Source organism: Atractosteus spatula, chromosome 3, assembly GCF_055471065.1.
Source record: "Atractosteus spatula isolate fAtrSpa1 chromosome 3, fAtrSpa1.hap1, whole genome shotgun sequence".
Taxonomy (NCBI): Eukaryota; Metazoa; Chordata; class Actinopteri; order Semionotiformes; family Lepisosteidae; genus Atractosteus; species Atractosteus spatula.
The window spans coordinates 71604728-71619496 of record NC_142708.1 but is presented as its reverse complement, the minus strand read 5'-3'; the positions used below and the strand labels follow the sequence as shown (position 1 = coordinate 71619496).

The window sequence follows — 14769 nt, the reverse complement described above, 5'->3', positions numbered from 1 at the left end:
ACAACCTGCAGGCGGGCTCCAGGTGCTTGGCTCTTCACATACATGTAAAGCAGCACTGCCCCCATCTCCAAATCACAAACCACCCGTGACAAGTTAAACCTCCTGAGCAAGTCGAAGCCATTAAAAAGGACACGCGCAATGTGATCCAACATGCAATGTGATTCACATACGGTAACAGTAGATCGTAATTTGACAGTTCACACAAGAGACCTGGATTTGTGTGAGATGTCTGGTGTACACCCCTGGGGTATGGGTCGAATATGAGATTTCTCATGTACAGGTATGTCGACACACAGTATAGGGTCAGACCGTTAGGAATAACTGTCAGCACAAACTGTGGTTTGTACAAGGCTCCTGTTTGGCAAGAAACTGAACCTTTATCTCTGTAAACCTGAACCAAGAGTGTGTGGCTTACTCCCTCCACTCTGAATCACACTACTCCATCTGGGAGACGGCAATAGACTCCTGAAAACTACTCGAAAGGGGAGCTGGCCATAGTTAGCAGGGAGAAGAGTGTGACAAGAGCCAAACGCACACGCAGACACACATCTGTGTTTGTGCTGCTGTGATTGTGTCCCTAATACACGATCTGTGATTGTATATGTGTTTGTTACAGTGTCTATACCCAGTGTTTTGGGGTTTCAGTGTGTATTTCATGACATTCATGACACACTTTTCATTATTTATAACCAGAATTCTTATAGATTATTACACACTTCCCTTCTCCCATGCTTTCTGTCACACACACACCGGTGTCAGTCTCCCGGACTGAGATCAGCCTCACCTGTGAAGTGTGATTGAGAGAGTGATGTGACAAGAGACCCAGCGATTGTTACGTTCAGCGAGATGCAGCTCTGGCATGCTTGTTCATTAGCAGAGTCTGTGTTAGACTCTGAAACAATGTCAAAATTGTCGATCAAAGGCAGGTTAAAGAGACATAATGTGATTTAAAATGAACACTGAAAACAGAGAACAGTATGCACACTGTATGTTTTTTTTTTCCTGAGGGTAGAGTTTTGCACAGGGAGTGGGTCTTCTACAGTATATATACAGTGGGTACAGTACGTAGATGTGACCTTAGATCTGAATTATTCACCAGAAATCTCTACCAGTGACAACAAATCCTAATAAGAATGACAAATCTGAGGTCAGAACCCACACAGCTGTCATTATTTATTGGCATGTTTATTCACAGAACAGCAAAACCCATATAATCATTGCTTGGTTTTGTTCCATTTGTATACATACTTTCAGTGAAATATGAAGTTGGACAGAGCAGTCAGGGGTGGGATTAGGGGGTATAGCCATAAAGGAGATACTGAATTCAATTAAAAAGATGCTACTGACTGAATCATTACTGTTACAATTGTTAGATTCCCTTTCACTCTTTGAAGTGTGTGGGGCTGTTTTAAGGCCCCTCTGGAAAGCACTCTGACTTGCCTTGGAGGAGGTCTTTTTTGGATGTTGTGCTTTGTAAAAAATAGAAATTGAAGGCTCTCACCACAACAAAAAAAACCCAACACAAACTGATCAGTGGAAGTGATCAAACTGTTTGATTGACAGGTAATGAAAACACAAACTTGAAAGTGATGCCCCGTCTCTGTCACGGAGAAGAGACGCTAGCACACAGCTTACGAGAGGAGGCAAACCGACCAGGCATCTCGGGACCTTCTCCCTCTTGTGGTAAGATTGTGGTTACCTGACACAATCGTTCTCTTTCTTCATCGTTTATTACAGACGGACATCAAACAAGCTGTCTTCTTCACCCCTGTGGTGTGTGTGTGTGTGCGTGCGTGCGTGCGTGCATGTATCCCGGTGCAAACTGTATCTAGATAGCAGCCCAAGTGACAAAAAGAAACATGGCTTTCTGAACAGAACAATGACTCCGCCCAACTGTGGAAGCTTGAAAAGGGTGCTGGGAGAGGTTACAGCGCCCTCTGGAGGTCTGTCCAGCCACCACGCCCAGGCCTTGCACTGATACTTCAGGGAGCACTTTATCCCTTAGAGTCCTATTATACCCCACCCACCACCCCATCCACAAATTGCAAGGCCTGGACTCTCAGTCCACACACACGTGCGCACACAAATGTGCACAGTCCTTATCCGAGTTGATCCTCATATTGCTTTCTAAAACAGTCTCCAGCCGGGAAGAAATCCCAGCATCTCTCCTGATACATCTTCCACACATAGGACTCCTTCCAGACAGCCAGAGAGAGAGGCGAGGGAGAGGGAGAGGGAAGGAGAGGAGGAAGAGGGAGAGGGGAGGAGAGGAGGAAGAGGGAGAGGGGGAAGAGGGAAGGAGAGGAGGAAGAGGGAGAGGGGAGAGGGAAGGAGAGGAGGAAGAGGGAGAGGGGAGGAGAGGAGGAAGAGGGAGAGGGGGAAGAGGGAAGGAGAGGAGGAAGAGGGAGAGGGGAGGAGAGGAGGAAGAGGGATGGGGGGAGAGGGAAGGAGAGGAGGAAGAGGGAGAGGGGAGGAGAGGAGGAAGAGGGAGAGGGGGAAGAGGGAAGGAGAGGAGGAAGAGGGAGAGGGGAGGAGAGGAGGAAGAGGGATGGGGGGAGAGGGAAGGAGAGGAGGAAGAGGGAGAGGGAAGGAGAGGAGGAAGAGGGATTGGGGGAGAGGGAAGGAGAGGAGGAAGAGGGAGAGGGGAGGAGAGGAGGAAGAGGGAGAGGGGGAAGCGGGAAGGAGAAGAGGGAGAGGGAGAGGGGAGGAGAGGAGGAAGAGGGATGGGGAGAGGGAAGGAGTGGAGGAAGAGGGATAGGGGGAGGGGGAGAGGAGGGAGAGGGGGAGAGGGAAGGAGAGGAGGAAGAGGGAGAGGGGGGGGAGAGGAGGAAGAGGGAGAGGGAAGGAGAGGAGGGAGAGGGGAGGAGAGGAGGAAGAGGGAGAGGGAAGGAGAGGAGGAAGAGGGAGAGGGGAGGAGAGGAGGAAGAGGGAGAGGGGGAAGAGGGAAGGAGAGGAGGGAGAGGGAGAGGGGGAGAGGGAAGGAGGAGGAAGAGGGAGAGGGGGAGGGGGAGAGGAAGGAGAGGGGGAGAGGGAAGGAGAGGAGGAAGAGGGATGGGGAAGAGGGAAGGAGAGGAGGGAGACAGAGAGGGGGAGAGGGAGAGGGAAGGAGAGGAGGAAGAGGGAGAGGGGAGGAGAGGAGGAAGAGGGAGAGGGGGAAGAGGGAAGGAGAGGAGGGAGAGGGAGAGGGGAGGAGAGGAGGAAGAGGGAGAGGGAAGGAGAGGAGGAAGAGGGATGGGGAGAGGGAAGGAGTGGAGGAAGAGGGAGAGGGGGAGAGGGAAGGAGGAGGAAGAGGGAGAGGGGGAGGGGGAGAGGAGGGAGAGGGGGAGAGGGAAGGAGAGGAGGAAGAGGGATGGGGAAGAGGGAAGGAGAGGAGGGAGACAGAGAGGGGGAGAGGGAGAGGGAAGGAGAGGAGGAAGAGGGAGAGGGGGAGAGGGAAGGAGAGGAGGAAGAGGGAGAGGGGGAGAGGGAAGGAGAGGAGGGAGACAGAGGGGGAGAGGGAAAGGGAGGGAGAGGGGGAGAGGGAAGGAGAGGAGGAAGAGGGAGAGGGAGAGAGGGAAGGAGAGGAGAAAGAGGGATGGGGAAGAGGGAAGGAGAGGAGGGAGACAGAGAGGGGGAGAGGGAAGGAGAGGAGGAAGAGGGAGAGGGGGAGAGGGAAGGAGAGGGAGAAAAAAGAGAAAAGGGCAGCATTAGCACTGAGACAGAAGAGCTCTGAGTCTGTCTCTTTCTCCATGTACATGGCAGAGCAGGCTTCTTTAGACAGCAGCATTCTTGTACACACTGAGGTCACAGCAGTGTGAGCCACGCCAGGGTAAGCACATGCTCTCTGAACCCGCGCAGGGGCCAGACACTTCCTGCTCGTGTTCTCCTTCATCCTGCTCTCTCACACACACAACACAGATCCACATCAGCGCAGTGCTGAAGAGACAGTATCACCTGCAGCTGGAGCCAGAGGTGTACTGTATCTCACTCTGTACTGAGAGCAAGGAATAGCGAGTGAGCTAGGATAGTATCAAACCACATTCACACTAGTGCAGGAGGAGGCCAGCCACAGACTGATGCCAAAGACAGATAGGCAGACATACAGTACTGGTTATGGGCAAGGACCCAGGAGGCCAGGCAAGGAGAAAGAATGACTCACTTGTCCAGTGTGCTCTGTCTCATCCTTATTGATTAAATACATCAGGAAGAACCTGCAGGAGAGAGACGGTCTTAGAATTATTATTTATTAATTAGAATCACTAGTTTAAGAACATTACAATCACTGGCTAACTGATCGACATGCTGACTGATTCAGTGACAGAGACACTGACCGACACAGTGACTGAGTGACACACTGATATGCAGACTGACTCAGTAAGAGACAAACTACATGTATGTTTTGTCTAACAGTGCTAATAAATTGACACTGACGTCCTCCTTGCTGACATACTAAAAGACACACAGGCTGACGGGCTGACTGAGCCGTTTATTAAAGGACCCATTAGGATTTTGGCAGTGACAGCGTGTCACAATGCTAAAAATGGAGTGGCTTTTAGAATCTGTTGTGAAGCTAACCTCTGTGCTTGTGCTCTGGTCTATAATTTTCTATCCTTGGTATACAGACAGACCTTAGTCTAAATTCTCATCTAAAAGACATCCCCTTCTTCATCATGGCTATCACACAATAGTAAAATCACAGCCTACTGTTCTTCACCTTCACTACCGCCTGCCCCTTGAATCCACTACTTGACTGAGTGGTTGAGGGCCGGTCCCGATCGATCAGAGACTCACATGTAGTTGGCGAGGTTATGCTCCTCCATTGTGTGCGTCTCGAAGCCATGCGGAGTCGTGTCAAAGTAGTCACTGCCGATCCCGCATATAAAGCACTTGGTCTGTAGAGGGAATAAGATGAGCTCGTTGAAAAGGCGCAGGAATGAAAGAGAGGGTGGGAACAGTCCAGAAGTGCACTGGCTCAGGAAATGTCTAGTTCTCGGTCGTGCGCGATCAGGAACAAGACAGACTGTAGGAATAACACCTGACTATTCTTCAAGCGGAACAGCGTACCTCCATGTCCTCCTTCACCTGCTCCTGCTGGTCTCTCAGCTCTCCAAAGGCATCGATAATCAGACCTGCAACACAGGGCAGCACAGCTGTTTACAACAGCCAGACACCCCACTTCGCTGTACACAAACACAGCACACAGCTGCTGTAAAACACAATTCCTGACAGCTACAAACTACACCTGTACTTACATCTGTAGCACAGCAAAAAGAGAGGCTGGGGAGTGTGTGTGGAGCTGTGTGAGGGAGTGTCTGGAGAGTGTGTGAGGAGTATGTGAGGGAGTGTCTGGGGAGTGTGTGAGGAGCTGTGTGAGGGAGTGTGTTTGGAGCTGTGTGAGGGAGTGTCTGGGGAGTGTGTGAGGAGCTGTGTGAGGGAGTGTCTGGGGAGTGTGTGTGGAGCTGTGTGAGGGAGTGTCTGGGGAGTGTGTGAGGAGCTGTGTGAGGGAGTGTTTGGGGAGTGTGTGTGGAGCTGTGTGAGGGAGTGTCTGGAGAGTGTGTGAGGAGCTGTGTGAGGAAGTGTCTGGAGAGTGTGTGAGGAGCTGTGTGAGGGAGTGTCTTGGGAGTGTGTGTGGAGCTGTGTGAGGGAGTGTCTGGAGAGTGTGTGAGGAGTATGTGAGGGAGTGTCTGGGGAGTGTGTGAGGAGCTGTGTGAGGGAGTGTGTTTGGAGCTGTGTGAGGGAGTGTCTGGAGAGTGTGTGAGGAGCTGTGTGAGGGAGTGTCTGGGGAGTGTGTGTGGAGCTGTGTGAGGGAGTGTCTGGGGAGTGTGTGAGGAGCTGTGTGAGGGAGTGTTTGGGGAGTGTGTGTGGAGCTGTGTGAGGGAGTGTCTGGAGAGTGTGTGAGGAGCTGTGTGAGGAAGTGTCTGGAGAGTGTGTGAGGAGCTGTGTGAGGGAGTGTCTGGGGAGTGTGTGTGGAGCTGTGTGAGGGAGTGTCTGGAGAGTGTGTGAGGAGCTGTGTGAGGAAGTGTCTGGAGAGTGTGTGAGGGAGTGTCTGGGGAGTGTGTGTGGAGCTGTGTGAGGGAGTGTCTGGAGAGTGTGTGAGGAGCTGTGTGAGGAAGTGTCTGGGGAGTGTGTGAGGAGCTTTGTGAGGGAGTCTCTGGAGAGTGTGTGAGGAGCTGTGTGAGGGAGTGTCTGGGGAGTGTGTGAGGAGCTGTGTGAGGGAGTCTCTGGAGAGCGTGTGAGGAGCTGTGTGAGGGAGTGTGCAGGGAGTGTGTGAGGAGTGTGCGAGGGAGTGTCTGGGGAGTGTGTTTGGAGCTGTGTGAGGGAGTGTGCGAGAGAGTGTCTGGAGAGTGTGTGAAGGACTGTCTGGGTAGGGGAGTGTGTGGAGGTGTTTCAGGAGAATGGGGTGTGCTGTGTTACCCTGAATGATGGCCAGCAGGATGACGATGACGAAGAAGAAGAAGGTGATGTCGAAGACCACGCGGTACAGCTCATACTCGTCACCCGCTGGGTCCTCAATCTCATCGCCGATCCCCCCGCCAGCTCGCACCCCCACGTACATATGGAACAGGTAGCACTGAGAGAGACCGAGAGAGGAGGGGATTGATACACACACTGAGCCTGAGACTGGTGATAGGACGGCACATTGACACCGGTATGAGACACACACTCGACCACCCTACACAAACACACACCCCCACACAATCACACACATTCACGCCCAAGCACAAGCACGCATGCTCACCCACAGCCCAACTCACAGTCATCATGTCGTCACACTTCATGTCCGGCTCATCCTCGTCCTCGCTCTTGTTGTAGAATTTGCGGAAGAAGTTGAAGGCAACAACGGTGTAGAGATACACCACTACTGCCAGCAGCCCCACTGTCATCATCAACTACAGAGAGGGAGGGAGAGAGAGAGAGAGAGGAGGAAGAAGGAAGAAGCAGTTGAGGGAGAGGGAGAAAGAGGAGGCAAGGTAAGAGAGAGGATGCAGTGAAAGAGAGGAAATGAGGAAAGGATGAAAGAGGGAAAGGAGATCAAAGGCAGGGGCAGAGAGAGAGAGGATGGGTGGGAGAGAAGAAGAGAGGGGTTGAGAGAGAGAGGGACAGGCATTAATAACACATTTCACGCTACTGTATAGTAACACTAAACTGCCACACAGAGGTAGAAACACCAGTTAAAAACTAAATTTAGGGAACCAACCCTAAATTTAATCTTCAATCTAACCCAGAACAGAATTCTTATCAAACACCAAATATAGTCCTTATTCTAAGCCCATTGCAAGCTGATAGCATTTCCCTGAGTCTGATCCTAAAAACCCAACCCCTCCCATTGATCTCATTTCAAAGCTAACCACTCAGTCCTATCTACTCTCTCTTTTGGTTTGCAGGTATTGCACTCCCTACCTGCTTGCCATTGTGAGTGACAGAGGACAGGATGGTGCGCAGAGTCTTGACACCCATGGCGATGTCCAACAGGTGACAAGCGAAGAAGAAGTTGTTATAGTGGCCCAGTAGGGACATGACCAGGTACCACACCAGGTACAGGAACGACTGGAATACAGTACAGAGACTATAACACACCAGGCACAGCAGAGACTGGAATACAGTACAGACGCTATAACACACCAGGTACAGGAATGACTGGAATACAGTACAGACACTATAACACACCAGGCACAGCAGAGACTGGAATACAGTACAGAGACTATAACACACCAGGTACAGGAACGACTGGAATACAGTACAGAGACTATAACACACCAGGTACAGGAACGACTGGAATACAGTACAGACGCTATAACACACCAGGTACAGGAGAGACTGGAATACAGTACAGACACTATAACACACCAGGTACAGGAATGACTGGAATACAGTACAGAGACTATAACACACCAGGTACAGCAGAGACTGGAATACAGTACAGAGACTATAACACACCAGGTACAGGAGAGACTGGAATATAGTACAGACACTATAACACACCAGGTACAGGAACGACTGGAATACAGTACAGAGACTATAACACACCAGGTACAGGAACGACTGGAATACAGTACAGAGACTATAACACACCAGGTACAGGAGAGACTGGAATACAGTACAGACACTATAACACACCAGGTACAGCAGAGACTGGAATACAGTACAGACACTATAACACACCAGGTACAGGAACGACTGGAATACAGTACAGACACTATAACACACCAGGTACAGCAGAGACTGGAATACAGTACAGACACTATAACACACCAGGTACAGGAGAGACTGGAACACAGTACAGACACTATAACACACCAGGTACAGGAGAGACTGGAACACAGTACAGACACTATAACACACCAGGTACAGCAGAGACTGGAATACAGTACAGACACTATAACACACCAGGTACAGGAACGACTGGAATACAGTACAGACACTATAACACACCAGGTACAGGAACGACTGGAATACAGTACAGAGACTATAACACACCAGGTACAGCAGAGACTGGAATACAGTACAGATACTATAACACACCAGGTACAGGAGATACTGGAATACAGTACAGACACTATAACACACCAGGTACAGGAACGACTGGAATACAGTACAGAGACTATAACACACCAGGTACAGCAGAGACTGGAATACAGTACAGACACTATAACACACCAGGTACAGGAGACACTGGAATACAGTACAGAGACTATAACACAGCAGGTACAGGAACGACTGGAATACAGTACAGAGACTATAACACACCAGGTACAGCAGAGACTGGAATACAGTACAGACACTATAACACACCAGGTACAGGAGAGACTGGAATACAGCACAGACACTATAACACAGCAGGTACAGCAGAGACTGGAATACAGTACAGACACTATAACACACCAGGTACAGGAGAGACTGGAATACAGCACAGACACTATAACACAGCAGGTACAGCAGAGACTGGAATACAGCACAGACACTATAACACACCAGGTACAGCAGAGACTGGAATACAGTGGAGAATGAGCAGTCTCAACTGCCAGTCATCCTGCTGGAAGAATGGGACTGAGCTGCACATATCTGGAAACCTTGTGCAACACAATCCCATCCTGCTCAAGCTATTCTTGTTGCACACAGAGGCTAAGCACATTATTCATGGGGGCGTCCAAATATTTTGGCTAGTAAGTGCTTCAAGAGAATTTTGAATAGATCCAGAAAAATACAGCAGCGGCTCACTGATAGTTACAGTACAACATAATCAATATAGCACACGTGATACAGGAACACTGTATACACACACATCAGCACAAGCAGATAGGATAATATGATATCCACACACTACAGCACATTGCCACTGATAAAAGCACAGGAATCACTAGAGATACAAACAAGAGGTGGTCATTCCACCCATCTTGCTTTTTATGGTCTCTAGTTCCCAAAAGACAGGAGTGATTAATTCAGCTATTTCTTTAAGGATCCAAAATAATCAATCACCTTTAACCACATGGCAGGACTGTTTAAGACTCACACAAAAGGTACACACAAACACAACAACCATGAACACTCACATTGTCAGTAAACACCACTCCAAACTTCCAGATCTGGTACTTGATGTCAATGGATGTGATCCTGTGGAGAGAACAGCAGGCTCACTGTTGTGTTCTGAAACCAAAGTCCTACTGACTGTACTGAACATACACATAGAATATAGACAATGATATTGTGTGCAGTGTAGACAGTGAGTGTGTGTGTGCAGTGTAGACAGTGAGTGTGTGCAGTGTAGACAGTGTGTGTGTGTGCACAGTGTAGACCGTGAGTGTGTGTAGTGTAGAGAGTGAGTGTGTAGTGTAGACACTGAGTGCGCAGTGTAGACAGTGAGAGTGTGTGCAGATGCAGTGTCGACAGTGTGTGTGCAGTGTCGACAGTGAGTGTGTGTGCAGTGTCGACAGTGAGTGTGTGTGTGCAGTGTAGACAGTGAGTGTGCAGATGCGCAGTGTAGACAGCGAGTGTGTGCAGTGTAGACAGTGAGTGTGCAGATGCACAGTGTAGACAGTGTGTGTGCACAGTGTAGACAGCGAGTGTGCAGTGTAGACAGCGAGTGTGCAGATGAACAGTGTCAACAGTGAGTGTGTAGTGTAGACACTGAGTGCGCAGTGTAGACAGTGAGAGTGTGTGCAGATGCAGTGTCGACAGTGAGTGTGTGTGCAGTGTCGACAGTGAGTGTGTGTGTGCAGTGTAGACAGTGAGTGTGCAGATGCGCAGTGTAGACAGCGAGTGTGCAGTGTAGACAGCGAGTGTGTGCAGTGTAGACAGTGAGTGTGCAGATTCACAGTGTAGACAGCGAGTGTGTGCAGTGTAGACAGTGAGTGTGCAGATTCACAGTGTAGACAGCGAGTGTGCAGTGTAGACAGTGAGTGTGCGCAGTGTAGACAGCGAGTGTGTGCAGTGTAGACAGCGAGTGCCGTGTGTGAGAGTGCAGTGTGTCCGTCGTGTACCAGCTGAGGACAGAGTTGTCTGGCTCGCTCTTCTTCTCCTGTGTCTGTGCGCTGATGTCCAGAGAGGCTAGGTCCATTCCGAGCAGCTCTGCGATCCTCTCTCGGCCATAGATGTCCCCATACTTCTCCAGCACCTGTACAAAGTCCACAGCAAATTACAGCTGCTCTACTATCCAGCACACTCTCCAAACTCGACACCCAGATTAAAGACTTAACATGGAGAGCCCAGGCTGACATGTCACAACTCCTGCATTTCAAAACATTATTCAAGCACAGACATGTAAAACTGTATTGTAACATCATGCACATCTGCCAAGTGCACATCTGCCACGGTCGAACAATAAGAAAAAGTTAAAAAAGCAAGTAAAAAAAACAAGGTTAGCGGTCCTTCACAAGGCACTGTATCATCTTTAACATACTTTTACTCAAATCTTTGTAACTTTGTAACTTAACACTTTTACTGTAGGAAAAATAGGTCCTACGTTTGTGCCGTATTTGTCCAGCTGTGCATTCTGTTGGAATAATTCAGCTGAAGGAACTTGCTCAAGGGTACAACAGCAGTTTCTTGCCTGGGAACTGGACCTATGACCTAGGTACTATTCCAGAACACCTCAGGCATTTATTATCTTTTGCACAGTCTGAGAGATGCACCTGTTTTAATATTCGAGATACAGTACTATAACTCTACTGAAAAGCAATAAACTATCAATACTTCTAGTTACTCACCTTTCTCTTCACAAACTTGTCCCAGTAGTTACTCGGGAAAGATCTAGAAATACATTTAACAAAATACATTTAGAAAAGAATCCTACAGTGAATTCATTGATTAGTGAATGATTCTATTATTGAATGGCTAGTCTGTACTGTCACAGGTTGTATCGGCTGTGAAAAGTCAGCAGGAAATACAGATAAAACCTGCAATCTGCAATTCCTGTACTGCACTGGTTTGTATCAAAAATACCAGTGACCACTTCTGCACTGCACTGGTCTGTATCAATGTACCAGTGACCCCTACTGTACTGCACTGGCCTGTATCAATGTACCAGTGATCACTCCTCTACTGCACTGGTCTCTATCAAAATACTAGTGACCAGTCTTGTACTGCACTGGTCAGTATCAATGTATCAGTGACCCGTCCTGTACTGCACTGGCCTGTATCAATGTACCAGTGACCCGTCCTGTACTGCACTGGTCAGTATCAATGTATCAGTGACCCGTCTTGTACTGCACTGGCCTGTATCAATGTACCAGTGACCGTTCCTGTACTGTATCATTTTCTTACGGTGTGTTGAGGACCAGTCTGTCCCACTGTCCTTTGATGTCATCATCCTCAGGCTGTTCTGTGATGTAAAGACCATCAAACTCCAGTTTCCGGGCCAGTTCCTTCTCTCTCTTGAAGATGACCAGTGGGACCTGGAGAGAGGGGCAGGGGAGACAATGGGCACGACTGTGGATTTCCAGGGGAGTGAGAAGGAGCAGCTTTCTCGATACTGCAGTCAGTAAGGGGTTTTCTGCACTGTGCAAGCCCATGCGAGCTCTCTTCAGTTTCCCTGTGCTAATCACATTACTTCCTGTGCTCTGCCTTCATTTCACAGACAGGGGTACTGCCATTGCCATAACTCTCTGCATTACTTTCTCCACTGTATACCACAGTAACTGGGCTCAGTGTTCATGTAGGTGGGTATTAGTGCAGCATGCAGGACTATACTGGACGCTGCATGGTTTGAGATGGACACATGTAGCCTTAAGCCTGCAGTCATCTGCCTTTCAGTTCTGTCAGAACTTTCCATCAAAACCCAGAATATCAGGAGATTTCCTTTTTTGTTTCTATACCCCAACAGCATCTCTCTTTTACAGCTGTTTCTTTTTTCTCAATGTGTCCTAGACAGAAGTTGTACTGGGGAATAGTTGTTTACATGGTGTGCTTTGGCAATGCTGTAATGGACCTGTCATGCCATGCCAGTAATACCTTTTGAATCAAACTGGTTTGCACTGTGGCAAGTGCTTGTCCTGCCCTCTACTCCTCAGACTGCAGAGAAAGGTTAATACACAGACACCACGCACTGCCCTCACCCAGGGAAACGAATTTCTACTTTCAAATTCATTTTCGGACTTTCAAATATTGTACTTTTGAATCAAAACCCAGTGTGTGTCCTGCCACCCTGCTACACTTACACCTATACTGAACCAAACACGTATACCAAAACAATTTCAAAAATTTCTATTTCTGTATAGCCCTGTCCTCTCTGCCTCATCTGAAAAGGAAAGACCCAGCCGCACAGACAAGCCCATGTTTCACAGCCCTGGACAGACAGACTGGAGGGCCTGACCTTGAGGCAGTTGTAGCCGATGATGCACAGGAAGGAGATGAGGGTGTGGACGATGGCCAGGAAGGCCAGTGCGGGCTCCATGTACCCTGTGCTCTCCTCCAGGAAGTAATAGACTGGCCCTTCCTCCTCCTCCTCTTCTCCACCTCCTTCCTCAAATCCGGAGCCCTCACCCTCGTCATCAAACAGCCCCGAGCCCTCAAACTCATCCTCTCCTGGCGGAGAGTCTGATACCTGCACAGGAAGACATACAGGTGCACTGAGACAGTGATGGTAAACACAGTGAGACACAGAGAGACAGAGAGACAGAGAGACAGAGACACAGCTGGACGGTGAGACACACTGAGACAGTGAGACACAAACATAGTGAAGAGTCAAAGAAATAAAAATAAAAAATAAAATAAAGAAATAAAAAAGACAGAAACAAAGTGGGACAAACACAGTAAGACAGTGTTTTAAAGACCAAGACACAGTCAGACAAAGAGACTGATTAGACACACTGAGGCAGAGATTTACAGATACACACACATGCAGGACCAGACGTTCAGAGCTTACCCTGTAGAATAGTAAGATGAAGTTCAGAGCGAAAGCCACAAACAGAGCCAGGAAACGCAGGTTGTAGAAATTACGGGACAGGTAATTCTGCACAACAGAGACCAAAAATTAAGAAACTGTCAGTGCTCTGAGCTTCAGTGCACAGTGTCATCACAGAGGTCTTCTTGTACCTTGATTCTTTTTTACCCAGAACACTTTACAGTACTATACTAGTACAAGAGAACATTGTACAGCTCTGACAATGATGGATAGTTAATGTGAAGCAAGACAATGTTTTTACAGTATAATGCTGAAATGTTAATGGGAAATTAAACACGATCGGATTCAGTGTCTTTAAAGTATCTACAGGCCAAATGAAGATGAATGTTAATGTGAAGCTACAGATGATCAGACTGAGTGTCTTTACAGGTTCTAAAGATCTGGTGAAGGTGTGTTAATGTGAATCTACAGATGATTAGACTGAATGTCTTTACAAGTTCTACAGATCTGGTGAAGGTGTGTTAATGTGAATCTACAGATGATCAGACTGAATGTCTTTGCAGGTTCTACAGATCTGGTGAAGGTGTGTTAATGGGAAGCTACAGATGATCAGACTGAGTGTCTTTACAGGTTCTACAGATCTGGTGAAGGTGTGTTAATGGGAAGCTACAGATGATCAGACTGAGTGTCTTTACAGGTTCTACAGATCTGGTGAAGGTGTGTTAATGTGAACATACAGATGATCAGACTGAGTGTCTTTACAGGTTCTACAGATCTGATGAAGGTGTGTTAATGTGAATCTACAGATGATCAGACTGAATGTCTTTACAGGTTCTACAGATCTGGTGAAGGTGTGTTAATGTTAATCTACAGATGATCAGACTGAATGTCTTTACAGGTTCTACAGATCTGGTGAAGGTGTGTTAATGTGAAGCTACAGATGATCAGACTGAGTGTCTTTACAGGTTCTACAGATCTGTAAAGACACATTACAGGGTCCCAGGTGAAGGAGTGTTAATGTGAAGGTACAGCTGATCTAGTGGTGGTCATGACAGGGCTGTTGTTGTGATGAAGTGTCTCAGCTCCCCACCAGGAATTTAATCCTTTGGATCTCCAGCTCGTTCCAGAACTCAAACCCGTCCTGGGAGCCCGTCGGTTTCTGCTCTCTCTTCATCTTCTTCTTCTTCTTCTTTTTCAGGGGTTCCTCCTCCTCTGGGGCAGCCTCCTCTTCCTCCTTCTCAGCCTTCTCTCCATTCTCAGCACTGAGAGAGGGGGCAAGTCAGGGGGAGCAGGGGAGGTGGGCAGTGAGGAATGAGAGTGAGAGAGGGAAACAGGAGGATGTCAGATGATGAGGAATACAGAGTGAAAGAAGAGTGAGAGGGAGCTCAAGATGGAGGGATAGAAGAGATAAATTAGGAGAGTTAAGAGAAAGAGAAAGAGGGAAAAGCACA

The 14769-nt window shown here is 48.4% G+C and overlaps 1 protein-coding gene across 7 annotated transcripts in view; it reads right to left on the bottom strand.

Annotated features, from left to right (window-relative positions):
- Positions 1 to 1148: 1148 nt before the first annotated feature.
- Positions 1149 to 14769, bottom strand: part of LOC148838646 (ryanodine receptor 1-like) — a 115215-nt gene continuing 101594 nt past the window's right edge. For all 7 annotated transcript variants that reach the window (XM_088910483.1, XM_088910487.1, XM_088910486.1 and 4 more), the window contains 14 exons: positions 14409 to 14580; positions 13340 to 13426; positions 12788 to 13018; positions 11740 to 11870; positions 11184 to 11226; positions 10458 to 10591; positions 9531 to 9591; positions 7381 to 7527; positions 6735 to 6869; positions 6394 to 6550; positions 5044 to 5108; positions 4771 to 4871; positions 4139 to 4190; positions 1149 to 2195 (listed from right to left, as the gene is read on the bottom strand). In XM_088910483.1, the coding sequence (XP_088766609.1) occupies positions 2100 to 2195; positions 4139 to 4190; positions 4771 to 4871; positions 5044 to 5108; positions 6394 to 6550; positions 6735 to 6869; positions 7381 to 7527; positions 9531 to 9591; positions 10458 to 10591; positions 11184 to 11226; positions 11740 to 11870; positions 12788 to 13018; positions 13340 to 13426; positions 14409 to 14580 (1612 nt within the window). In that variant the 3' untranslated portion in view covers positions 1149 to 2099. The remainder of the gene's footprint in view (positions 2196 to 4138; positions 4191 to 4770; positions 4872 to 5043; positions 5109 to 6393; positions 6551 to 6734; positions 6870 to 7380; positions 7528 to 9530; positions 9592 to 10457; positions 10592 to 11183; positions 11227 to 11739; positions 11871 to 12787; positions 13019 to 13339; positions 13427 to 14408; positions 14581 to 14769) is intronic.